A 27,823-nucleotide genomic window follows, 5' to 3' on the forward strand; every position below is an offset into this window, starting at 1 on the left:
CATCTGCCATATACTATGAACCCGTGCTGTCTGGACATGCCCTTGCAGTTGAACTAGATTTTTGCATTCTCTCAGTCATTTTAATATTTGTGATTACTTCTTATTATGGTTTTGCTCCTTCTAGCTTCCAGTAATGCTTTTCTGTATGTAAAATAACCTACTGTCATGTAAATTTGAAAACTACAAATACTTGTTCTTTTGTTACTTGGCATGACTGTTAGGGTGGTTAGCTGATGTCCCATACTTCTTATTTGAATCTGTGATCCTGTAGTATTTTAGTGTCTGTGTATCAAATATACAAAGCCAGGAAAAAGATAATTATATCTCATTATAGATGTAACGCACATGTGCATTTTGAATATACCTACATTGTGAATTCTGAAGTTCCACCTCTGAAATGTGGAGCTTTTCCTTTTGACAGTAGGTCAGACTTGGCTTGGGTAGAGCTAGAATAGTCCTGAAGCATACTGTTTTGTGTAAATATGTACAATATTTCACTGTCACATGTTCTTGTGTATCAGTGTTTAGAAGGACTCTGCCTTCAGGATACACAACCAGTACTTCAAAGAAAACACTTAACTCAACAATAAACTCTCTGCACAGTTCCCTGTTGCGCAACCTGCTTTCCAGTGAGATGTTCCCTCTGGATATGGTTCTTAAGAAGCTTAAGCATCCTGTGTAATTTGTGCCAGTGTCGTATGACTGAAGCAGTACAGATAATTTCTGGAGCCTTACTTCTGTAGGCAGAGGTCAGCTGAATACCTGCAAGCCCCACCAGCAGGAAATGTGACTAATAATGCATGTAGAGAAGAAAATTCAAAACTTGCTATGAAGAGCCACCATATTTTTCATGCTCCTTTGAACTAACGTGTTTTTAAATCCTTCTTTAGGTTATTCTGAGAAGCCACCGGTGCATTCCTAGTCTGTTTTGATCTTTAAGAAATGCAGACGTTGACTCTGTAATTGCTATCCATATTCATTATCGCAGTCATGGTGTTGTATGATGCAATTTGTGGAGCTCTTTCACTGAATGTGATCTGTCTGGAGTCTGCGTTAGTTTTGGATCCTTCTGAATCATAAATGGTCAGAACATCTTTTTCTAATATTTAGTTGGATATCATCTGTTAGTCTGAAATATATATGCTTTTGTATTTTTGGTTTCTTGGTGTGCATGTATGTGTGTGTGTTTCTATGAGTGTCTCTTTCTCTAACAAATTTTGTCTCAAACATTTATGCATGCCCAAAAAAGCAGAAATTAAGTTGCTTGCAAATAGGAAGCTGGGGTTTTTTTGCAATTATTGCAAAACTTGTAAACAAAATAGGTGAAACTTCAGGTAGAGGTAAAGGGTTGAACTTAATTGAGCAAAAATCACCATTAAAAACAGGCAAAAAATAATCTGTTGTTAAGCTTGGGTGTAGTTCCATTGTCTTGGCAATACTGTGAGCCTGCTCGTGGCATGTGTCCATACTCCTGACACTCAGGTCCCTCTGATTTAGAGCTGTCCTGCACCACGGTTTTGTTACCATGACGCCTCCTTCGGTGTGTGATAGAACTCACCAATAAAAAGGAATCGGAAGCTCAGTCTTGGTGATGTATATCTAAAAGCCAGTCCTCTGCAGATGAATCTGAAGCAGGTGGCCACACTTGGAGTGATTGGCATTTGTAGTGTCTCAGGGAAAAGATGTTTATCTTGTGCTTTGGAAGATCCAACTGGATCCATCTAGCTGTTTTATTTGGACACAGGAAAACTAGTCTAGCCTTGTAAACCTGAATGCTCAGCTATGAATAGCACAGACGAGAACTGAGTGCCCACTATGGTGTGAACTTGTGCCATTTCTTCATGTGTTAACCTGTCACAAGGAGGGTCTGCGCTCTAAAATAACAGTTGAGTGTCTGTAATGCCCTGTGTTACCTTGTGTATTGTGAAAAGAGAGTACATACCTTCAGCAACAGCTGTTGCAGGGAACTGTACCATTCTCTGTCCTCCTTATTCCCCAGCTCCCCTCTTTTGTTCCAGACACTAGAAGGTTAAAGTATAAAATGTACATCTGTTGTAACAAAAAACTTAATCCTTTTTCAATCTGTATATGATTTTTACTCCAGACAAGGCAACTTTCCAGATTTACATTAACCAGTATTTGAAATGGGATGGTTTTAAAACTGGGAAAGCTGTCTAGGACATCTTACTATGTTAGCCTGAAGTGTTTCAGAAAAACGATCTTCTTTCTCTTCTTTTTTTCTTTGTCTTTTTTTTTTTTTTTTTTTAAAGAATATGGGAAATAGCAAAGTTTTGTAATAGCAATAACAAATACCAGGACTTGAAAAGCTCAAACGCTTGACTATAGCTTTTTTGGCAATACATTTTGTAATTTTTATTTTTCTAAAAAAAAAAAAAATTATCACTGTTCTGGAGCAAGCTGGTAATGCTTTCACTTGCTCACAACAGCATTATTTACTCACTCTTAACGTGGCTGGACCAGTAAAGGTTGGAGACTACAATTTAGATCAGATTGGAAAAGGGTGGTTTTGAGTAAGAAGTGGACAGGTGGAATGAATCACTTTTAGTCATCAGTATCTAATAGTTTCTAGCATAGGGTTAAAAAAACCATTCAAATGGAACAGCAGGGTCTGAGAAGCAGTTGTCTTCCCACATCTTGCCGCTGGTCAGAGTTTCTTGCCTAAGCGTCTATGCTGAGTATTGGTGTCTTAGATTCAAAGGGATTTTCCTTGTTTCTGGTTTGTATTTTGAGAGTTAAAACCTGCAATTCAGTCCAGGGCAATGCAGTTCCAGATCCGGTATCAGCAAGGAGAGACTGAAGCGGAGCTAGTAGTTAACAGCATTCTGTGTTCCTCTCATGTCTAATATTGAGCTGAGATCTATTGCCTTGGCTGTCTCTCTCTCCCCCACAACAGGAGAAGGTGGGAATCTTTTTGCCTTTCCCTACTGGTAGCTGTGGCAGACCATGGCAACATGCTGTCCTCTGCACATATGGCAATCTCTCTTTACCTGCCAGTAGGGTCTCACTACCTGTGAGCAGTTTGCATGGCCAGGCTTAACGGTAAAATGATTTTTGAGCCGGTGGTTTTATGTATGGGGTTTTTTTGGCATTCTGTTTAGCATTACTGCAGCTATCCTACAGGCATGTCATTATGGAGTAGCTCTCTTCTCTTAGCTTCAGTAGAGAAATGCACTGCTCACACATGGGGAGCATGGGCTTTCATGCTTCTGAGGATTAGGTTAGCAAGGCATAACTTTCTGCCTCAAGGTATGTGAGCACCATATAGTCTGTATGTAGATTAGTAAAGTTGTATTTGAGGTAAACTCTTATCGCTGAGTAAGATGACTTTTGTTGTTAACAATACCTCTCAGAAGAAATGCTGGATGCCTCTGCTGTCCATGTATTGCGTAGATGTCTTAATTGGATCATCTTTGCTCCTTTCACAGACACTACTAATTCAGCAGTGTTACAGCTTCAGCCAGATAAACCGTTTAGGTGGGCAGTTCTGCAATTTGCAATAAGACAAACCATTTACATTTAGTTACAGTGCCACTGAGAAAGTCTCGAGACCACTGGTTGCTCTGGGAGGAGAAAGGTGGGTTTATTTCTTACCTTCATTTTGAATTTTACTTGCTGTATTACCATTTTTCCCCATTCTGATCTATAAATGCATAAAGTCAGTGCATCTCACTTAAAGAAGTCTTTACAATGTAGCCAGCTGTACCATTCAGAGCTAACCAAGTGTTGGTACGTAGGCATGGCCAGCCGTCGCATTCCAGACGGGAGAGAAGTTTTTAAGCTGAGAATCACGTCTCTTCTTTGTGCTTTCACAGCTCGCTGTGCTGGACAGGAAGCATCTAATCCATGCCATTAAGTTAGCAGGAGCAAACATTAAACTCAGAAGAGCTCTTCCAGCCTTAGGGGGTCTTGCAGTTCTAAAGAGAGCACTTAGAAGTTAGCATTTGTCAAGGCTGAGCCTGTATGGACACAGCCCTAGGTCAGCAGGTAAGAAATACATGGAGTTTTCCTTCCCAAGCTATGCTGTGTGGTGCTCTTCAATCATGCTTGTTTATAAAAAGAATTTGAACTTCATCGTTGCTTTATGACTCTGTTTTTCAATATCAGCAGTATCTTTTGCATGTAAGGAAAAGGCTGGATAAATGCATCTTCTGCTTTCATAGCTGTGGAAGATAGCTTTCAGCAGATGCCTCCAGTCTGGCTCTCCTAATTCATTCAGTGGTAGGGCTGATTAAGTATGAGCAGGTCAGTGGTCAGATGTGTGCCAGACCCTCCATCTGGGAAAAGCCTTCAGCTGGCTTTCAGTGCTGTCCTGTAAACCTTGTCATAAAATGACAGAAGTCTGCATGTGTTGGTCCTTGCTGTTGTACAGCCGATAACGTGACACGGAATGCACGAAAGCACGAGGCTTTATCCGCTCTCTCTTGTCTTTCATTTATGAAGGATGATAACAAAAATGTAAACACGTATTCCAGATTGAAAGGTTTGTTTGAGACACTACACTTTTTTGGGACTCTAAAAAGGCAAGTAGCACTTGTCTTTTCCCTTACATTTCTCTTAACTATGGTTTTGATTGGTAAACAATGTTTATATAGTCCTGGGATTTAAGATCTTCATTTGAATTGAGTAAAGCCAGTTGAATATTGTTTGGCACTAAGCAACCAAGTATATATGTTGAGATGCCAAGAAGAGACTCTGCTGAGCTCTAAATGCTTCACATTCCAGACCTGTTACCTTGTAAGTGTAATATTTACTGAATTTCAGTCCAGCTAGAGATGAAGAGCAGGCCTGTGAAGAACAGGAGAGTTAGGGAGATTTTAAGCTTGAGGAAGAAAAGCCTGAATGAGCTGGTACAGCATGCTGTGTTCTTCTTGGGTAATTGACTTGCATGAAGACGTGTAAAGAACAGTCACTCATGGACAGTTTGTTCAGGCTAAGATCAATGTGCGTGGCAGGATTAAAAAAACAAACAAACAAAAAACAGAAAAAGGAAGCGGGGAAATAAAATGAAAGGTCTGCTCTAGCTGTGGATGAAAAGCCCCAAGCTTTTGTGTTTGCAAACATGAATGGATTCTTACGAGGGCACAAAAGCAGTTCCAACACTTTTGCTCCTGTGCACACTTTGCTTTTGTCCCCAGATGTCTTTGTCTGCTCAGAGGACTTCTCCTTTAAAGGAGGCTGTGGCCCATGGTTCAATCTGGGCTTGAAATCTTGTTTAGACACAGAAATGGTAAATGAGCAAAGCTGAATGACTGGAACTCGTAAACATTTCAAATCTGTGCAAATCATAAAATCTGAAGCCTGAGAAGAAATGAGGAAGCTTTGCAAAATCACCCCAATATTGCATGTTTCAGTCCCATGTGAGTGCTGCTGGAGAGCAAGTTCAGATTCTTGTCTACCAAACTGGAATATCAGGGAAAAGCTGGATCCAGTTCAGTAGGGCTTTATTGGATTATGCCTTCATGCTATTGTAGCTGAAAAAAATGCTACGATTCCAACTACGATGTGTAACAACTGTGCAAATTCCTTAATCCTGTTTTCCATTCATTTATGTAGTAATTAAAACCATAGACCTGGAAACTATTTTCACAGGGAACTTTCATTTGCAGAGGCGTATTTAATTTCATGTATTTTATGACTGTATACTCAGTTTTACCCTCTTCCCCTTCCAGAGGAGAGTGAAACTTGATGGTGTTACCTTCATTATCAATCTCTGCACTGGCTCAGTTTTTTACAAGTTCTACGTTATTCCACTGTAGAGAACATGACAGTGTAATTGGCCGGGGTGGGGGGTGGGGGCGGTATTTCATTTTGATCTCCTTAGAGAGCATCACAAAATGCTCTAATGAAAGAATAATCATAAGCTTAAAGAGGAAGGAAAGTTTTAAGGGACTAATTGAAGAGGGGAAATGGCTGAGTGGTTTAAAGGAATGAAATGACGGGAGAGCTCCAAGTGAGATGAGGCAGCAAAAGTTAAAGCTACCAGCAACTGCGATGAATGATAGATGTGCACTTAAAAACTGTGGTCACAGAGCTGTGTGAGTATGCAGACAGAAGGAAGAAGAGGATAGTTTACAGTTTGTTCAGGAAACAGCAGTTCAAAGGTACGTGGCCCTATGTGAGGTAGTCTGAGCCATAGGGAACAGGCAGTACTTTGTGCTCCAGTCCTATGGCAGTAGGATGCTACCCCTTCTAGGTCCATGTTAACAGGAAAAGCAACTTAGGACATGGTTTATAGTATGCTCTTACTCAGTACAGTCATCCATGAAGGAGCAAGGACCACTGCCCTGCTGGGTTCTGTGGGATACACTATTTAATTTGACCTCTGTGTGAGGGATCTCTGTTAACCAACTTCTGTCAGTTAAAATTGTAGTCTCTTCCCATTTTAAGACCAGACATTTTTTGATAGACTGGATGGCTCTATCTAGACTGGAATTTAATTCAGGCTGGAGAGGCCTGGAGAGTGTTAGTAGCAGGTGGCTCTCCGTTGGTGGGTTTGAGATGGATGGGACAAGCTCAGTATAGCAGGTAAATCTCTGCTTGCTCACAGAAAATTGACACTCGTTTTCATCTCTGTCACCAGGAGTTTGAACTGGAAGGCCATTAACAGCATAGTCAGGAAAGCTACCACTCGCTATTACTCCTGCACAGAGGAGCTCTCTCCAAAATGCAAGTTGGGTAGGTTGGGAAAGCAGTAACAGAAATCACATTGGAAGTGTGAGGTGCATGAAGGATTGGTCCTTTGAGCTCTCCTCAGAGTGAGGAGCTTCATGAGGACTGGATTCACCCTGTTCTCCCTCACTACTGGGGGCTCTGAGGCAGGAAAGCTTTTAAGCACATGGCTATGTTGGAAAGCTCACAGGATGACTTCAGCAGGACTGCGTTTAATGTGAAGCCAGTGCCTATGCTCTTTCTGTGAAGCAGAGCGGTAGGCTTTTCTTGCCCTGTTATTCTAATAAATATTCAGACTGATTTTACCACTTATCTTGCATACATTCCGTTCCATTTGGTTGAACCACTCTGCAGATGAATAAGGGGAAACAAAACGTTTGACTTGAAAACAAGTGATACTTGGATTATTCTGTGCTAAGGTAGAGAGACACATAAACACAGCAGTATGAACAGCTTAAACTGTGTTGTGAAATAGCCTGAGAATGTCTTTTTGCTGCCATTTCCTTGATTTCAACACCACTGAGTTTGTCGTGTATGACAGCTTTGTGGTTGTTGTGATACTGTTGGAGAAAATTGGATTTGGGGAAAGTTCTCTTAGTTCTTTAAATAATTCAAAATGTTTTCCAGTTGTGTTTTTTTCTCTCCAGCACAGCTTTGTAAAGTAGATTTTTGTATAGTGTTGCATCGCTGTGGCAGTGTATAATCCACAGGACATATCTAAGGGATTTCCAGCCATCCCCTTGGATTTCATAAAAACGCTTGTGATTAGGAGGCTTTCTACACAGAAAATTAAAATGCAGATGTGTATTCACAGGCTTAAAACACAGCTCAAGTCATCCAGCACTAAAGGCACAAGTCAGAGCCTGTGATGAGCATGTTTGCTGTCAGAGTGCAAACTGTACCAAACTGATGTTTAGTGAATGGCCTAATTTTACAGACGTAGACATAGGAGAGGTAATTGCCGCTTACCTTAAAAGAAGTAGATGTCTGTTTCCTTGGAGAGGTTAGCCTTATAAATGTACTAGCCTGATTTCTAGCGTTCAAAGCGTACGCCTGTGCTTCTGTCCAAGGAGCAGGCTTAATCACAATCCTCCTCACTGGAGCTGCCTTCTGGGATCCCAGAAAGACCACCCTGGTCCCCAGGTCTGGGGTGACCTGACCCAGGTTGTCCCTGCAGCAGGACCACTGTCCTGTGGCTCTTGCAAATGGCCTGACCCTGCCAGCTGGCTACCTTCTCTGCCTTTGGCTTGCTGGAGGAATTCAGTTTTCTTTGCCTGACTTGTGCAGCACCTGGGGGTGCAGGGATGTCCTGCCCATGGGCGACAGGTCCCACCAGGGCTGCAGGATGCCTCCATCCCACCTGCCACCTCGGCTTCAGTGCCTGCGGAACCCTGGAGCTGGGAGGAGGGAGAGGTGTGGAGTGTGTGCAGGCATACCGAACTCCTCCTGTATGCTGATGGGGAGAATAGATTTATGACAGAAGTGACATTTTTTGGTGAGCCTGATGCATTCAATGAAAGTATGTCTGCACAATATATATTTTTTTTGATATAGCTCATTAGTAAACTGGCAGTGAGGTAACACTGTGAAGCCAGTTTTAATCCTGCTGGTTGGGCTGTCAGTGCAAGTGAAATTCACGAGAAAGGTGCCAGGAAGAGGAAATATTTTTTTTAAAATAATAAACATACATAGACTTTCTCAAACGCACACACACACATCTAACCTTACACCTAATCTGCTTTTGAGAAGATAAAATATTAGTTAAGAATTATTCCAGATTACTTGGGTTTTGGGGATATGATGACTGCTGAGGGGGTTTTAGGCACTGCAGTCCTGATGTCTCGATGTAAAGCAATATGATCTACAAGTCATGCAGCTGGACTGTGATCATGCCTGCCTCTTCAGCCTGTCAGTGGAGAGGTCTCTTGTTACAGACTGCTTCGGGAGATGCCACTTCAGTAGCATGCAGCCAGAAGGTTGGGAAATGAAAGAGAAAAAAAGTCTTTCTTACAAGGAAAATGGTCGGTCAGTCTTGTGAATGGCAGAAGGTTAATATAATCTAAGTCACTGAGTTCGCCGCAGCCCTAAAAACTGAGCTGAACAGTGCCAGCAAGTCAGGTCTTACTTTGCCATTGAGAAAGGTTTGTGTTCCCTGGTGAGTTTTTTCAGTTTGCCCCTGTGTTTTCCTTTTTTCTTCTTTCTCCTTTTTTTTTTTCTTTTTTTTTTTTTTTCTTCTTTTTGAAGAGCAGATAGGCAATTTTACTTGCAATTCTTGCTTATGATTCCTAGCTGAAAGAGGAGCAGCACTTCATGGAGAGAGATGAAAGACACTAGGAGTATTTTTCTTACATTCCAGCGTAAGCAGAATAGCAAAGTACATACCTGAGAAGTTTCCAAACACAACATACATCTATTTACATATTTGATTTCAGTGGTGATACATGATAACCTGGGATTTCATTCAAAGGATCCTGATGGGGATTTGAAAGGAGTTCTTCTTCCCTGAATGTTCACAAAATAACTGCTGAAAGCTGAAGGACCTTTTGTTGGCAAGCTGAATTCATGGAGAACAGGAGGCAGAGAGGCTGGAGAGAGTTTTCTTGTGCTGAAAAATCCTCGCTGTGCTTACAAGTATGGGGGTAAATTCCCAGCCCTTTTTGAAAGCAATGGGAATGTTTTGCCAGTGACTTCAATGGGGTGAAAACTTCATGGAGGTTTCAGAGATGCTTTGCTAACTCTGTAACGTGTTCTAATGCCTGTTGACGGATGCAGCAGCTTTCCTGTTAGCTTGCTGCTCATCTTCCCAGAAGAAAAGGATCTGTCAGCTCCTGTTGGGAGTGCATGATCATGGGCTTGCTACCATGGCATCTAACCCAGGAGTGAGGGCACATCTGGAGATAATGCCTTTCTCACTATTAACACTGTAGTGTTGCATAAACAGCGGTGAGATTATGGAGTGGTTATGTTTGAGAGAGCGAGCTGTTGTGCTGTTTCTTTACCCCATATGTTTTCACCTGCCACAAGATTGAGATTTCTTTGTTGAGAAACAAAGATAATAGTATGGTTTGTGTTTACATTCCCTCTTGGCTCCTTTGCATGAGTTGATGTATAAATAGGACTTTGAGAAGAGGATAACTGAGGTCAGACGTTTCAGACTTTCTAAAAATGTATGAGATTGGTATATGCTGAAAGATGGTGAGGAATGGAAAAATCAGCATTTGCTGCTCTCACAATACTCCCGAGTAATTAGGTTACCCCAATGAAGCAATGCTCAATGGCTCAAAATTTAGACCTGAAAATAGCTGTCACATGATGCATCAGTGTTGTTTGCATTACCCAGCCCCTGCATTTCAGCATGGAGGAAGGAAAACAAGCCAACAGCCTGGAAAGCTTTAAAGGCAAGCAGAGAGGAGGGTCTGGTGAGTTCACGTGAGCGAATTTTTCTTCAGGAGATTTCTTCAGCACAGAAAATGTCCACTGAATACCATGAACCTGAGGGGGACTTGCAGTGTTGCCATGTGAGGTGCTCATTTACCCTCATTTCCAGCTACTCCAGCTTTTGCAAATAGGCAAAGAGCCTTTCTTGCTGGGAGAGAAAGATCAGGCGTGGGGCTGTGTGTGCTGCTTTGTCCTGAGAGGGGCCATCCCCTGGAGGCACTCCACACTCCTGTGTAGGAAATAGGAGTATTTGACAGTGGTCACAAGTCTGCCTGGGTTGGAGTTTTGATTTTGTTTTCCTGAAAGGGACCGAACAGTTTCCCCTTACGTTGTAGCCAGAGGTTTCAGTGATTTCAACTGGCTTTTGATCCTCCTCCAGCTGCAGAGGTTTGGATCCAGGCAGTTGATTTAAAGCTCAGCGCTCAGTCTGACTCTTCTGTAAGTTAATACTCAGAGTTTTGTTTTATAGCAGAAGCAGTCTTCTGGGCAGTCCTCGCGTTCTTCAGAGTTGCAGAAGAAAAGTGCGCTTTCTTAGAGGAGTAAGTTTTATTCAACAGAACACACTCCCAGTACAGCCGAGTTTGTAAAGAACCGGGATTGTGGCTTGTAATTGCCTCAGGACTGCCCTGTGGCTGTGAAGTAGTAATAACACAAGTTCTTGCAATCTGTGTGCTGATTTACCTTGGCATACATTTAAAGATGTTAACTCATGCATGCAGTCTGTAGTCCTTACTTTCAGGTGTCTTCCTATCCATTCCACAGGTGTTTCCTTTTTGTTCAGGGCAGCCTGCACAAGCAACTGGTTTCCTCCAAAATAAATTGTGTAGCTTGTCTGGAAGGACTATGTATGTTTTTCTTAAGTATTTTTCTCTCGTTCATAAAACATTCAGATTTTCTAATCTTTGCAAATGAGCAGCGATGGGGAACAAAGGAGGTGTAGAGAGGTTAGGCTAGCATCACTCAAGCAATACACAGTGGTGCTTACAGCCTGTCCCTGAAGAGGGTTATTTTATGAGCATTGTTTTTTGATCCCACACGGGTTAGTTCTTGCTGCTTCTGCTGTCACAGCATATCACTTTTGTGGGGTATTTGTTCTTTAATGGTCCCGTGTAGGAAAACATAGGAGCTGATCACACTGACACCCTGCACAGACCACTAGGCCAGTATTGTATGGGGCGGTTAGACGAACGCTGGAGATGATATGTGATATCAAAAGAAAGGGGAGGAGAGCTGCATAGGGGATTTGTCTGACTTTGCTTTTTTTGGTAATTTTTTTTTTTCCTGTGTAGCTCAGTGATTTGGTCTGTAATCCTGCAGATATGTTTTTGAATTTTAATCATTGACATTTTCTACATACATGGCTACACTCCAGCTCACACAGACTGACAGAGAATTTTTGTTTTAGGTTGTTGGGCTACACCTCTCTGTTATTCACAGGAGAATGATCACATGGACTTTGTCTGAGGCTTTGGGTCATCTTCTCAGATAAAGCAGAATGCTCCTGCAGTTTTACTCTTTGGTATTAAATGCGACTCTCCTTTGCATTTTGTGTGATGGAATAGCTGTGAACTTTTTTCAAGAAGGGTTCATTTGGGGAATCTGTCATAGCCCAGACATCCTGACTGTTGGTGTTGGACCTCATAGGAGGTGAACAAGCATATGTGATGTTGGCCCAGCAGCGTTTCTTCATATGGTACCTGTAGGAGAGGGCGGAGAGGAGAAGCTGTAGCTGATTCTTCAAAGTAGCTCTTCTGTCTTCCTTCTTTCTAGCTGGTGTGGGTAGTATGGGGTTTTTTCAGGCTAAATGATGTTTTGGACTGAAAAGACTAGTAGCGTCATGAGAATAATTGTGAAAGAGTGGCAGAGAGAGAAAGTCCAATGGAAAAAAGGATTTAAATGAGGGCTTTCTGGCTGATAAGATTCACTTAAATCAGACAGCTTAGTGATGTAGGAAAATTACAGCCCTTCTTACAGTGGCCTACAGACCAAATTAAGGATCAACCAAAGTCAGTTTCAGCTGCAGCATGTAAATACAGTTGAGGCTGAACTTGCGACATGATTTGGCCAAGCCCAGGGAGAACAATTACAAAAAAAAAAAAAAAGAAAAAAAAAAAGAAAAAAGGAAGTTTTAAATAGCTTGTATTGTTACAGCTTTAAAACAGCAGTGGTAGCTTTTCTTGGCAGGGTTTGATGCCCAGTATAGGTCTCATACCCAGCTCCAATGTACTAGTAGAGATGAAGTGACACAAATTAAGGCGTATGTAATGAATAGCTAATTACACTCAGTGCCCTTACTATACCAGTTGCATTTTGACCCAAAGATGACTGCAGGATGTTTTTCACCCTTACAGAAATCAGGAGTACAAAATACAATTACATAAGAGTGTCACAGTTGACAAAACTCCAGAGCAATAAGTACCTTGAAGGAATTAATCATTTGGGTAGCTGGAAGCCAGACTACCAGATCACTATGCTGTTGAGGTCATAGCTTGGGCTAGTCATCTTTTAATTCAGACTTGGTGAAGCAATGAGGAAGTAGCAGCAGAACCAGAAGGCCCTTGTTGGATTTTAAGTAAGGAACACATAATTTCATAGACATATCTTAAGAAAATTCCATCTTTGCCTCATTGTATCTATCTCTTCAATCTGGAGAACACCCTGGGTTTTTTTACTTTTCATATGTTGGCATAGATCTTAGTGTGTTTTTAAAGAGGAACAGCAAGTGGTTGAACAGTGGAAATATGTCACAAAATTTGGTAATTAGGTAATTATTCTTTTCTAAACCCATGCCCACCTAGACCTTCACTGGTGTGTGTTTTTTGGACCTGTGGACCTTGATAGAGAAAGTGTAGACAGAAAAACTAAAGCATGCATTTGTGCTACGTGAGCACTGCTAAGTGTCTTTACTGACATTTCTTGAGTCTTTGTGGCCATTTTATGGCATAATAATTACATATATGGATGGATTCCCTGCTACATATCAGAAGCTCACGAAGAGAGAAAAAAGTTAACTAATATAAGAAGGAATCCCTGAAATAAGAATATATCTTCAGGGTTTGCTTCTGTTAGTGTAACTGCTGAAAGGAAGTCATGTTTAAAGAGCTGCAGCAGGAGTCCGTGTAGGAGTGAGGTTTTGGTTCTTTGTTTTTTCTACAAGAGGAATTGCCTCACTCTAAAATCCACTGGGTAAGTGAAGCTGTACGGAGGCTTCCCTGTGTGCGTGCAGGGAGAGGTCCAGGGGTCAGTATTGGGGGTAAAAGAGGGAAGTGCTTTCAGGTTTCAGTCTTCAGTTGTTGTAATGCTCAAGGGTCATCCAGCAATTGGATCCCCAATCTGTTTTCTTGCTGATGAAGAAAGCTTTTTTCCTCTATGTATGCCTGTCTGTCTGTCTTGTTAAGTGTCGGCATATCCACATGCAGTAAATAGCAAGACTGAAGTTATCAGGAAATGTGGAATTGAGAACCATGCGTGCCCCTTTGCCATGAATAAATTATGTATCTAGGGATCATTCAGTGGAAGATCCGTAGCTGCTGGTTCTTCACCATAGCATGGGTTCTTCACCAGAAATAGGTGCAATAGCAGACATTGTGTCTCACATTGCGCTCTAGGTGCACACATACCCTGTTCTGCTAGAAGAGCTGCTCCAGAGTCGTTGGGCCTCAGCTGGAAACCTTATCCGTCATGTGTTCCTGGCAGGTTTTTTTGTGACTTTCAGTGCCCTTTCCCTCCTCAATAGCAAATGGTTTATGACAAATAAAGGTACTTGCTCATTGGCAGCTTTGTAGGTAAAAACTGGAATATTGGAGTAAGTTTCCTACACTGCTTTTGTACCATCTGACTCTGAAAGCTTGCTGCAAGAGGCTGGAAGCGAATGTCGGAGTGGAGAGCAGCACAAGTGTTTCTGTCCAAGAGCACTGATTAGCTAATGGATGTGCTCATAACTTAATGTCACAGCAGGATAAAGTTTCAGAGCTAATGGAAAGCTGATGTACAACTGATTTACCTCTGAGGGCCAATCCCAGTTCCCAAATATAACCTGTAGGCCTCCATAATTTGGTTCACTGTATTTATATATCCCCTTTCATTGCAGAGAGGCAGTTTCCAGCAGGATTCAGCAGTCACGTCAGGGTCAGGAGGGGTGAGCAGAGTAATTATCCGTGGGCTTTGGGAGCCCAGATGCATTAAACAAGTTTCTAATTTCTTGGAGAGACTTCCCCTGGAAAAGAGGAGAGGATTTGTGACCTGAGTGTGCCTGACAGGAAGGACGGGATCCTGCTGGAAAGATGTGCTGGTACAGCTGACAAACTGCCCATCCTTCCAGCAGTCTTGCACATGCTACTTCACTTACCATGGCTGGATGTCCTTAAAGGAAGCCGGACCTGGCTTGTGGCAGGGACCTGTATGTTGAGCAGAGAGTAAAATTCACACGGGGGAGAGACAAGGTCACATTATGTTGCTTGTTACAAAAAAAAAAAACCTTAGGATTTGCTATCAGTGAGCTGAAATCTAAACAGCCTAAACGGTCCTAATAGTTAGAGGGGTTAGGGAAGTTTGCCAGAGCATGGGAATCATAACAACTGCATTTAATAACAATCAAGCTACTCATATAAATATTTGCATGTGCTGCTTCAAAGCCTACTACATGGTCATTCATGTACTGCAGTTAGAAAGATGAGGAGGGAAAAAAAAAAAAAAAAAAGAGGGCGAGAAGAAAAGGGCACTCCATGTTTTGTAGCTGCCGTAATAAAGAATGGGCAAAGCACCAGAAAGAAAAGAAAAAGGAAAAGAAACCCTCCAAAGTTTAATAAACACAAAAGGGAGTAAAAATAAATCTTTGGAGCATTTATTACAAGCCCTTGATGGAAGGATTAGTTTGAAGCTCTCAGCCTTTCCAGTGTGGGTGTATGTGTGAAGTCGGCCTGTCTGGCCTCTTCCAATGAGAAAAGAAAAGTTGTTTACATTTCCTAACTTGGGCTGCACATATAATTGATTTTTTTTTTTTGGTTTCAATAGCAGAAATGAAAATTCAGAGGGGAAAAAAAGTCTCGTTTGGATGCAATTGAACTTAGGTCTTTTCTTCGCCAGAACGAAAGCCCAACACAGAATAGCTGTGTCAAACAGTGTTTTGTTTCTCCTGAAATGTCAGTACACGCAGTACTTGTGAGGAAATCTGTGAAAATGCAGGGCTTAGTTCATCAAACAGAACTGTGGAAGGCCAAAATGTCATCCTTTTATGCAGGAGATTCCTGATTTGGGGAACATCTCCAGCATGAAACAAACTCCTTCCATTTGCACTTCTGTTTTAAGGGAGATTGACTCCATCTCACTCATCTCCCAGCAGCAATGCCTGGGGGTCTGTGTGCTGTCCTGGATGGTCAGTTAGAGGATGTGTTCAGTCTGTCCTGTTGATGATGCTCCAGCCTGGAGCAATACTTCAGACTTGAGTATTTTGGGATAGGTCTCCTGCACCCCTCCTATTCAGTGCTTTTCTGCTCTGTCAGAGCAGGGCTGCTTTCTGTCCTAGTTGCTGGCACAGGAGCTTAGAGGATGCTGGATGTCGGACAACATCAGTAAGACGCACAGAAACCACAATGTCCTTATGCACTTAAAACACTCACATAGCAGAACGCAATTTAACCTGGCAGTTTGGACTGTTCTGTGTAAAGCAGCTAATGACATTTCAGCTTGTTTGGGGAGTGGGGGGTGGAGGAGGAAGAAAAAAAGAGTAAAAAAGCTAAACTTACGATGCTCGATGTTCAGCAGGCTAGAGGGAGAAGGAGGGATGCTGCTTGCACCTTCTCCAACTGTTTTTTATAACTCTAGTCTCAACTGTGCTGTGTTGATTGTGATTGCGATTATTACAGCTGGAAGTCTTCAGTTTTTTGAGGGTTGAATTAATGAATAATTTAAAGATGATAAAAATGGAATCTTTCATTGCATTTACTATTCCCTTTCTCCAAAACAAAAGAAATCTGTGTTTTCCTAGCTACAGGAAACATATTGATTTAATTCTACTCATTAATGATAATGGTTCAAAGAATACTTAAGGAGTCTAGTCTGTAGCAGGGTAACTGTGTTTGCACACTAACTTGGTCAGAGTCATCCTGGCGTCTACTGGAGCCATTGGGCCAAAACCAGAGGGGAGTCCAGAGGTATCCAACTGAGTCTGCATTGATACAACTGTCAGGTTAAGGTGGAGTCACAAAGAGAGATAAATTGCAGCATCTGTGATCACTTAAAGGCTAATTCAAAACTTTGTAGACTCCATAGGGTTCTTTCCATTCCCTTAAAAAAGTTGCAAGTCTCAATTCTCAGTCTTAATGTTGATTAATTTTCATGTAAACCCCAATTCTGCAGTCAGCCATTCTTTTTCAGAGGAAGGGTTCCAGCTGGTAAAAAAACCCACATTTTTTTCAGTTATCCTTGAATAATGCCTTTTCCTGAATTGACTTCCCATGGATACCATTGTAAATGATGGAATAAAGAAATCAAATTTCTTATGTGGGTTTTTGCAAGGTATCAAACAATCTTGTAGGAGAGATGAAACTCCTGTAAGACAAGAATTCATTCTTATTCATGGTGGGTGTCCCATGCCTGCCTTCCAGTGGAAGGTAAATACTCGTTCACTGTGTATACGAATGCACATATGCAAACACAAAAACATGCACACTGAAAGAATATTCCTTCTCTATCTTCTTTATATATGAAAGAGAAAAAAATGTAAAGGCAGAAATGGATCAGGAAAATCCGTTCAGATACATATTCACAGATTTGTATTATACAGTTTCTAAAACATAGAAAGTGAAAAAAAGGCTGCAAATATAGCACAAGAAAGTTCTAGAAATAAGTTAGAAGCCAAATATAAATAAGGCTGAGAGTTAAATAGGACTTTTCAATCTGAAGTAAAGTCAAGTTGGACAGGGTTCGTCTGTGCCAGGGCAAGTGGCTGGCTGCTAGTTTGGCTTGTCCAGAGGGAATGAATTGGTAGGTTGATGCCTCAAATAAATGACAGGGAAGGACAAGTTACAACTCATCTGGAAGCATCAATCTTATATATACGTATTATTATGCCAAATTATATTCCTAGTAGGATTAGGTTTGGCTGAAGAACAAATAGTAGCGTCAGAGTTTCCTATAGCAGAAAAGTAAATTGAAGAGATTATTTCTCTCTTAGATGAGGATATAATCTCTGAACTGAGTAGCTTTTATAAGAATTTGCAAAATGTATTGTAATTAAGATCATCAGTGCATAAAGTTAAGCTTTTCTCAGAAGACTTTTAGTTGGTATTTTGAGACACCAGCCCCATGGCTTTTGCAAAACAACAGCATTTATCACACCGGGGTAATTTGCATCCTTTTTTTTCCTTTGAGTTCTTCCCACTGTAAGATTGTAGCAGTTTTCTGTCAGTAAGGCTGACAGGCAAGAATACTGATCATGATGTCCTGGAGTTTATTTTTGAGCACTGCAGGTGTGAAAATTTGAAAACCTTTTTTTTCGTTTCTTTATTTAAATGGGATCATCAGGAAGCCTGGGGCTTCCTGTTCATATTTATACCTCTTACCCATTTGACCATACTGAGGGTCTGCTTTGGGAAGTACTCTTTCAGAGGATTTTTTTAAAGTATTTTGCAAACTTGTCATCTCTCACTTATAATGCATCTACAGTTGAGGCCAAGATTATTTCTTTATAATCAAAATTTTCTCACAGCTAGGATTACTTTTAGGAATTTTTACCTCTGATCATTTGAAGAAGAGGTTTTGGCTCAATTATGTAGAGGAAGCGTGTTTCTGAATTTTGTGAAGACAGAATAAATTTGCTTTATTCCTTGTGTGACTTGTATTTGCTATTTATTTTGTAGGCAGTTTGAACTTGGAATTATTCAAAAAGCTACAACAAACTGGTTATTAAATATTTAGCTGTGAGTGGTGTTCCCTTGTGTAGCCAGGAGCTGCTGCATTGCTCAAAAGTTCTGGTAATAGCAGCCAAATATTAAATATTTGGAAGAAAGTCTTTAATATGTCTTATTGATATGAATAAATATTATTAAGGATTTCTTCCAACTACCTTTAATCATTAGTAGTTAGAAACGAAGGTAAATGTACTGGACTTGCGTTCTACCATTTCTTTACACAGAAATGATAACTTGTGTGTATTGTATCCATTAAGAATTAGATATCTTCCAGAAGAAGGTACTTTATTTGATTGATAGATGCCTGGATTAATGGCCTGGATAGCCGAGGGAGGCAGTGGAGCAGCAGGCCTTGCTGGGATTTTGGGCAAGGCCTGGATCTTCCATGGGTGCTGAACTGCTCACCTCCCTAATGTTGAGATTGTCATCTCCTGCCACTGTGTGCTGAATCCTGAGCTACGTGACTAGTGGGAAAACTTCATGTTTTGTGATAATTACCTGACATCTTCCTGCTGGCGAGGTCCTGAGGAAGCCAGCAAGCTTTGCTTTCTCAGCTGAAAATACACACACACACAATGCAATGGTCCTCTTTCTTTTTTCTCTTTACCCACTTCAGTTTCCCACTGTAAGAGAAAAGGAAGTTTTTCCTTTGGTTTGAACAGAGATTTTTATCAGGGCCTTCGAGTTGTTTGGAATCCCCCGGGAGTGTGGCTGCGTTGGTGGAGCAGGGGCAGCAGGGCAGGCGGCAGGGCCTGGGGGAATGTGGAGGTGCTCAGCCTTGCGCGGGGGTCTCTGGCTCACAAGGAGGAACACACACTTCTGAAACCTCAACTGATACGTTTAACATGTTTAATATTTAATGGCTTGAGTCCATTTTCCTGGTTTTCTTGCTTTCCCCCGTTATATAGCGAGGGGTGGTCATGTTTATGGCTTTCACAGCTTCCAAGTGGTCAAAATTCATGTAATTCCATTTATAACGTCTACTATCCACTTGTCTTTTCCCTCCTTTTCTTCTTCTCTTCCTGCCCGTGCCACTATAATCGGAATGAAAATATTGTTCTGGTGGAATCCTTTAATAACTAAATACAAAACTAAACCTGAAGCTGGCTAGATGCTCTATATTCTAGGGGAAGTGGACTTCAGAGATGCGCAGGTTGATGAGCTGCTGTTACCTGTCATCTTAGCAGATCCCTGTGAACTCCGTGCATGTCTGAAGGCATTTGCCAGATACCAACTACTATGATTCTTTCCCCTTTTATAAGTATCTGGGATTTTCCACCAGTATGTTGAAAGAGGAGAGGTTTAAATGCATGACCTGAAATAGAGCTGGAAATAGTTGTTAATCTCTGTTAATATGGTATTCCCATAATCAAACACATGTGGAGCAGGTTGTTTTTTTGGTTTTTTGGTTTTTTTATTAAATTGTTAATAATATTAAATTGGCCATTGGAAACTGAATCATGCTACAGATATTTCCCTTACTGAGGCTGTCTTGTATTACACTGTTTGACAGAACAATGTGTTTTATGATTAAAAAAAAATAATAAAATCACACTGCCTTCTTGCAGATGCCATCCCGCCGAGCTATTACAGCCTTTATTTCCGAATCGTCAGATTTGATGTCTCAGCAATGGAGAAGAATGCCTCCAACTTGGTGAAGGCTGAGTTCAGGGTCTTCCGCCTGCAGAACTCGAAGGCGCGGGTCTCGGAGCAGCGGATAGAGCTGTACCAGGTATGGTGGTACCTCATGTGCGTCAGCTCCCTGTCTCTCTGCAGCAAACCCACCTTGTACGTATCTAGTGGAACAAATCACGAGGAGAAGCGGTTGAGTCCCATCTTTTCAAAGCAGCCTCTTATTTCCCATGCCTTTCATAGAAAGGAACTTTATTGAAAAATCACATGAAGCTGAGATGTGCAAACTTTTTCTAGCAATTGTGCCTCAGGACTCCAGAGTTTCAGCATATAATATTTGACGTCTGTTCTATCCCCTACCAAGTCATCCCCAGGATCTCTGTCTCCCAGCACCTGGTCTGGACTGTCATTTACGCAGAAGTCAAATTCCTGTCCTGGCCTGTGTTCAGCAGAAGCCTGCTAACCATTCCTCGCAGAAATGGCAATGTTAATAATTGAGTTTCAAAGCTTTGTAGTTTCAGACCTGGCTTCTGTATAGTAGCCCAAGGATTGAGGCAAGGGAGTGGACAATTCAGGGATCGAGGAGTGAGGAAGAAAATGACCCCTTAACTCCCTCACTCCTAAGTGTTGGTAAGATTGATGTAAAAGTGCATTGTAAAAGTGCATTGAGCCCCTCACTGATTCGGATGTTGCTGCCCTCAATAGCTATGCCAGAGCACTGTCCTGGGTTTGCAGCGCTGTAGAATTCAGTTCAAATCCAGTGGGGTACAAATTCGAATTAGTCTTCTCCCTTACTTTCAATATTCACCTCCTGCTGCCTGGTCTGGTCAAGTGCAAGCCAAACCTGGAGCAGAGACGGGGGCAATTTGAGGTCACATGCTCAAGTAGGAGAAGCCTGATTCCCAGTTGAATGTGGTTCAGGTCCACAGGTGGTTACTGGACACTTGACTTCATGACTGTGATCTGACTGCCTTCCTTCCCAAGGACAGGCTGGCTGAAAAGTTGAGTAAATAACGTCTCATTAGTTAAAAGAGCAAGTTAGGAACATTCTAACGAGAGTCACTGGTGTCAATTACATGTAATAGTCATCAAAGAGAATTACACAATAAGTCCCTGTGATGCTGCTACACCAGCCTGTTGAAACGATTGTATGTTCTGGCTTGACCTCACTGTTCAGACATCTTAAAAGGAGTTGATGGCATCTCTGGGCTTTCTGTTGTTCTACTTTTGAGAGCTGTTAGTCACCTGAAAGGAGTACAGCTGTGGTTGCCTGAGCTCAGTTCATTGCCTTTCTGCGTTTGAGGAACGTGGGACACAAAGGGTTCAGTGGAGGTATGGAAGAAAGGGCCTTTGCTTGGCTGGGATTTTGCCTTGTGATGAGAAACAGCTGGAGCTTATTTGAGAGAGCCTGACTCTGGCAAGCCTGTACCCATGGAAAGGACTGACACCTGCATCCAGGGCAGGTACTTGGGTCCTTTAGATAAATATATAGCTGGTGAGTATGGTAGGTTGGGCTTTTTTTAGGCTGGGTGAGGCATACCGAGAGAAGTGTTAGGTGAGCAATCAGTGCAGGTTATTGTAGGATTCGGTCTTTTCTCCAGCATGTAACAGGCAAGCCAAAGGCAGCAAGCTCTGAGTGTTTGTGCCAGGCATGGTTTAGGTGTGTTACTTTGCTCCTTTGCCTGTGGAGTGACAGGCTGTCTTGGGAGCATTTCCCTTGCAGAGCACCTGTTAAAATGATAAGAGCTGCCTGTTAGTTCCTCTCTCTGCTTTGCTTACTTACAAGTTCCTGTAGCTGCCTTAAGCTGGTTGTTTTCTTGCCCCTTTGGTCATATTTATTTCTTGCAATCTTGTATGCAGCTCTTCCCAAGACCTTGTCAGGGAGGTGTTACAGCTCTGTGATGGCCAGTCTGAACTGCACAGGTTCCTTGCCAGCTCTACTGTGAGAGCATCAGAGTACCTAAATACTGCTGCATCTGATGTCCATCACAACGCCTGGAGTTAGCAGGCAGTGTTTAACAGGAAAGCAAAAGCAAGGAGAAATTGAAGGGGAGGGACCCATGATCCTGAGGGGTCCCTTCCAACTGGAGATGTTCTCTGATTCTGTGACGTAGATAGAACAGTGCTATAGAAAGCATCCTAGAACTTAGTATATGAATTTTAGAGATTAGAAAGAAGATCTAAGATGCTGACAGTGAGGAAGGATGGGTAGGAGGCATTGGTGCAACAGTGATGCTAGAGGAGTTTCAGGGCTGTGTAATAACATATTGATAGTGCAGATAGGAGTGTCTAGCAGTGGAGGAAAGTACAAACATGGGTGGTAAAAGAGGAGAATGAGGAAGATGCTCATTTTGGTGGAAGTGGGAGAGACAAGTACATTCTGTAAGGGCTGAAGACTTACTCGGGTATCTTTGCTTCCAGCATGAAAAGCCACGCATGGAGAGTGAGCCTTGCAGAGGAGTTGGCATGTGCAGGCACCGCTCCATGTCCATGCATAAACACTGCTTCCTGTCTTGTGAGATGTGTGCTGGGCTTGCCAGGGCTGTTGTACCCAGAAGGAACAATGTGGTTTTTCATCTTGCATAAGCAACATTTAATAATCAGGTTGTTTGGGGGTTTTTTCCTCTCACCAAGTGTTGGGTTGCCTAGTCTTTTGCTTTGTTGAGATCTTCTTGATAAGGGTTTTTGAAATTCCTCTCATACCTGCAGTTTCAGGGAATGGTTGTTCCCATGTCCCCTCATCTTCCTCAGTCAAGCAGGAAGAGAGGAGCAGAAGTCCTCTGGAGAGACTCAGAGCTCTCTTGTAGTGATTCACTGTGAAAGTGGCCATCCCTGAACACATGGAAGTCTCCTAACTGCTCTCCAAGCACTTTCTGATTTATTCCGGTGGCAATTTAGTAGTGATGTATATACCACTGGTGCAGAAGAGACAATATTACTCTGAAGGACTGTTTTAGGAACAGCTAGAGGCAGATGTGCAGGGTAAATGGAAAAAATAAGCAAGCAGAATATAAATATTTTGTTTCTCCTCCTGATTCTTTCTTTGTGTGGTCCTCTGACCTTACAGATCTACCCCTTACAATGAAAAAAGAAATGCAAGACTGCACCTTTTCAGCTAAGCTTTCCTTGGGCTATACTTGGCTGCCTTTTCCAAACCACATCAGAAAAGGACTTTGTGTTTTCCTGCAGCCCTTGTTTGCACTGACTCTGGGAAGGCAGTCTGGGACCTCTTGGTGTGGTGAGCCAGGGCCATGGCCCCTCGCTCCCAGCCCTCAGTGCAGCAGCAACAGGACCCTGTTTCCACCTCAGAGGCAGGTTTGGAGCAGAGAGCACCCCATTGTATTTATGCTGGGAGCGAGTAGTTGTGGATCTGTTTGCCAGGTTTGCTACGCCCCAGGATTCTATGGGCAGTGGGTCCTTAAGATTAATTCTCATGGAGGTGTCCTGGATGCATCCACGAAGCCAGTGGGCAAGTGGTAATCCACAAGAGCAGAAACAGTTTCTTTAATGTCTGTTTTCACCCAGAGTACTTATCTTGGTATTTAAGGATTAGGCAACCACATTTGTGTGTTCCTGTGCAGATGGGAAGCGCAGTGCACATATTAAGTAGTCTTAGGGTGGAAAATAATAGAACTCACAGAGCTAGGAATGAAGTTTCTTTCATAAGGCTGGTATAAAAGCTTTTGTCTCTTCTTGGCTCTGCTTAAGTGAAGTTACAGAGAATTAAATTCTTTAAAGGCACTATCTTTTCTGTTGTTTCTTCTGCCCGAAAGGGAGAGTTTAATCTGCTGGTGGTGCTACTGATCATCAGCACATTGGAGAGTGGGAAGCTGGAGGGAAGGAAGTGGCCTCAGATGTGTCAAGTGCTCTCCCGCATTTCTGTCATCCTTCCACTGCACCACGTTCACTCAATGCGCTTCTCAACGTGCACCAAGTTTTCAGAAAATATTAAGAGGATAAACTACTTTTGGAGGAAGGAGGAGGAATAATATTAAATAAACAAGTTTTAGCATCGTCCAGTGGCCCTTGCTATGTTTTTAAAGATTTATGCCAAATGCAGGCTTTATTGGAATTTGATCAGATAAAGCTCAGTTGTTATGGGAATGTCTTTGTTCATCAGTTTTCTTGCCTGCTTTGAAGACTTCATCACATCTTTCTTTTATTAAGGTGCTTCTGTATTTATGAATAAAGTCCCTGCACCCTTCAAAAAAACCCTTGTCTTTTATGAATAAGCATTCCAAAATATAAATAGGCATCACTGCAAAGCTGGATGCATGGAAACCCTCATAGGGTGAAAAGCTGTCATTCAGAGAGTGTTGTGGTATTGTTTTTAAGGTATTTTTATTATGTACAGACGGCCAAACAATAACAACTGATAATTACTTCCTATGGAAGCCGTGCCATGTTTTGTTAACACATCATAAAGCATCACAAAAAATGCAGCCGCAGCGCTGGGTTTTATCATCATCGTTCTCCAAGGCTGCTGTGGGTGGGGGTACCTGAGAGGCTGTGGATGGGGAGGACCCATACCACAGGATGTAGGAGAGCTCAGGGTTGGAGCAAATGAACGGCACCAGGTTAAAGCCTTAGGGGGGACATCAGACTGTGGTGAAGAATTTGAAGGAAGCAGGAGCAGACCTTTGGTCTTTCCATGTTGGGGAGGGCCCAGGCCATGCCGAGGGCTTCTGTGAAGCTTGCTCAGGGTCTAGGAAGAACTGTCTGCCGTCCAGGCAGTGGTAATCCCCATTTCTTTAAGGGCCTCTCTACCCGCTTGGAGGTAGAGGAGGAAGATGTTGTGGAACATATTACCCCATTATGAGTCAGATTTAAATTTAAAACACAGTCAGTTGTTCAAATACTTTCAATTCAGACAGTGTTTTGTCTTGTTTTTCAGTTAGGGAATACATTTAGAGCAAGCTACTATAGATTTGGGCCAAATCTCTGTGGTGCAAATCTGAGGCAATTTACACTGACTGCAGCAGAGCTACTCCAGACTGATCTCCGTATAATCAGGAGCAGAGGGACCTTGCTCTCTTTTCTTGCCAAAAAGTGCCGTCTCTAATGCCATGGAAGAAAATACCAGGAAGTAGGATTTGTGGCTGTGAGCTGGCACAGGATGTCTGTATTACAGATATCACCTGGGGCATTTGATTTTAATTGACTGCCATTGCTGTGACCCACATCTGAAGTAGTATATTTGGATCTTACAATTCACGTATTGCTATCCTGAAACCAGACTCTCGCGATCTGAAAGGTTACAAGGTTATGTTAAACAGTAAATGCACAGTGGTCTCTTTGAAGTGCCAAACTTGGTATAAAGTGTGGACCTAATAACTTTCTACTCTTAATAACTTTCTACGCTACCAACCTCCTCCCCCCAGTTCCCCCTCAGCAACAGCTCACAGCTCACAACCAGAGGAAGTTAATTTGCAGTATATTTTCGTCGGATTGCTGCTTTCTTGTTCCAGAATATTTTTTTTTTTTTTTGGGGGGGGGGGTGTCAAAATATTGTATGCCTTACTAAAAAAAGTGCATATGCTGGAGACGATGTATAGAGTACCTTTGGCAAATAATCTGAGAGTGTGGGTGAAGGGAAGTATTTATCGCTGTGTCATATTCACTGAGATTTGAGAGCTTGTCTCAGATGCAGCCACCTCTTGCCAGGAACAGAGCAGTTATTGAAGACGACTTGAAGAAGTATATAATATCCCTGTTCGCTACTGGCAGGAGCCAGTGTGTACTCCCAGCTCAACACTGCTGTGTGTAGAAATGTGGGGCACTGAGCTAACAGATTTGTTGAGGCTCTTGTTATAGGGATTGTAGGAATGCAGGACATGGGTCAGAAACCAGGCACTAGGTTTGGGTTCCTGCTTTTTGGGCTGCAGTCTGGTGGGGTAGCCAAGCCCACATTACACTGGGACATGGGCACGTTTCAAGCAAGCACTGCGGCGTGGTAGCTACTGGGCTGAGGAGTATCGGGTTGGCTTGCTGGCCTCGCACTAGGAAGCCCGTTGGATGAGGGGAAGGGAGTATTGCTGTTTTGAGAACATGTAGGAAACAACGTGAAGCTTTTTCAGGGAGAAGCCTGTATAAAGAATAGATGATGGAAGAAAATGGAGGAGGACAGAAGGTGGTTTGGGTGGAAGCCTGTAGGTGGTGGGAAGAGAAAACCACAAGAGAATCATGACTTACGGAAAACAATGCTGGCAAGAGGAAAGGAAGAAAGAGGAGTGCCTTGCAGAAGAAGACAGCATTTCGAAGAAGCAGTAAGTCAAAAAATTCAGATAGCAAAGAAAGTTGCATGACAACACGTTGCAGTACAATGCATGTGAACATGAGATATGGCTGTTAGGGACAGGACCGAGGAAGAGGAAGGGCTTGGGAGATCTGTCTGTAAAGAGGAGATGAATACAGGACTACTCTGCAGGATCTAGGGGATATGGCTAGAAGAACCCACTCTGTTTTTGTTGACTTTGGCTCCTCTTTGTTGATATTTTAATAAAACATAATGTGCCTCTGGCAAGTTAAAGCTAAATGCTAGATAAGTTTACAGGATTTTTTTGTTTTGCCTCATTTTATGTAAAATCTTTCTTTGGAGCTATCTTAAATTCTCCTAAACAGCAGGAAATTGCAGTCAGTATTTCAGAATCTTCCAGGAGGAGGACCCCAAACCCTCCGTTCTTGTTTATTGCTTATACAATGCAAAGTCTTCCTGCCTGCTTAAACGTAAGTCAGACTGAATGGCTTCAGGGCTGTATCCCCAGCTTACACTGCACATGTATCTTCAGTGGCAGGAGGAAGACCCTGCTTGGGGAACAAATGGAGAGGAAATCCTTTCTCAGGATCCATTCTCTTCCCAGAGCTCATCCCCTCACCACAGGGAGATGCAGTGAGTTAGTCACAGTGATTCCATTACACACTTGACTTCCCCTCCCTTTTTGACCTGTTTGAGCTGCTCATCTCTTTGCCCCCCTCACACTTCACCTTCTTTTACCTTTAAGTGAGTAGCAGCCAACACTGTAAGAGAATCCTACTGCAGCTGTAGCACATCCAGATATAAAAGGGGTTGGGTTATGCATGCAATATGTTCTTTTTATTTGCAAGTTTGCATGAAGAACGTGTCTGGCAAGTTCTGAGCAGATGGATCTGAGCTATGGGGTTTTTTTTAAACTTTGTCAAGTACTCCATACCTTTGTATTTTGGCAGGAACTCTCCATCTCATATACTAGTCTCTGAAGATTCTGCCTTCAGTTTGAGCCTGATTCAGAGACCTTTACAAGTAATGGAAAAGCTTCCATTGATAAGCAGGGGGGCTGTAAAGCCCTTTTTACTCCATAGCGCTGATGGCGCTGAATTGCTGTTTTGCAGAAGCAGTTACAAGAAAAGCTTGAAAATTCGCACAGAGAATTTTTGAAAAAATACAGAGTCAGTCTCCTGCACTAGTGGTGATAAGTAGCTAAAATTTTGATAAGTAGGAGATTCCCAATTATCTGGCAAAAGGTACTATACGGAGGCTTTGCACTTTACAACATATGTATAATGAGTAAGAAACTAGAGAGGTTTGCAACATAATTAAATGTTTGCTTATGCTTGTGTCCAAGATAGGATCAAAGACCTCAAACTCAACTGGGCAGTGAGAAAGGATTGAGAATTAGCATGGTCATTTTTTAACTTTAAGCTTCAGAAAGGGCTGGATGAAGTTCCTGAGAGCTGTCTGAGGAGACCTTTGAAATCTGGAAGCAGGCAGCAAGTGAATCTTTCAGTAGGGTGAATAGTACTTAAGAATTTGGAAAACACAAGCGGCTGCATGTGCAGCCCTTGGGAATCTGGTTATTCTTCTGCAGAGGGTTAGGCTGGAGTCCCCTACAGGTTTCTTCTGGTTCAGAAGAGGTTATTCTAAATGGCAGTTTCCAGCCATGACGTTGTGCATAGCTGAATTTATCTCTGCTCTGATGTTAACCGGCATTAGCACATCATTTACCACTGGATCTCATTGTTTGGACCTATTTACTTTGAGCTCACAAGTACATGTCAGGTTATTTCCATTATTTTAAAAGGCCCTTGAAGTACCAATGGAAACCATGGATAATGACTGATAAGTAAGAGAAAGATTAGTGAGCCTGCCAAGATGTAATACACAAGAACATCGCAGG

At 42.3% G+C, this 27,823-nt stretch overlaps 1 protein-coding gene across 1 annotated transcript in view; it reads left to right on the forward strand.

The window, feature by feature from the left end:
• Positions 1-27,823, forward strand: part of TGFB2 (transforming growth factor beta 2) — a 65,586-nt gene that overhangs the window by 22,586 nt on the left and 15,177 nt on the right. The window contains exon 2 of the mRNA XM_005241855.4: positions 19,607-19,770. Within this exon, the coding sequence (XP_005241912.1) occupies positions 19,607-19,770 (164 nt within the window). The remainder of the gene's footprint in view (positions 1-19,606; positions 19,771-27,823) is intronic.

Source organism: Falco peregrinus, chromosome 11 (assembly GCF_023634155.1).
Source record: "Falco peregrinus isolate bFalPer1 chromosome 11, bFalPer1.pri, whole genome shotgun sequence".
Taxonomy (NCBI): domain Eukaryota; kingdom Metazoa; phylum Chordata; class Aves; order Falconiformes; family Falconidae; genus Falco; species Falco peregrinus.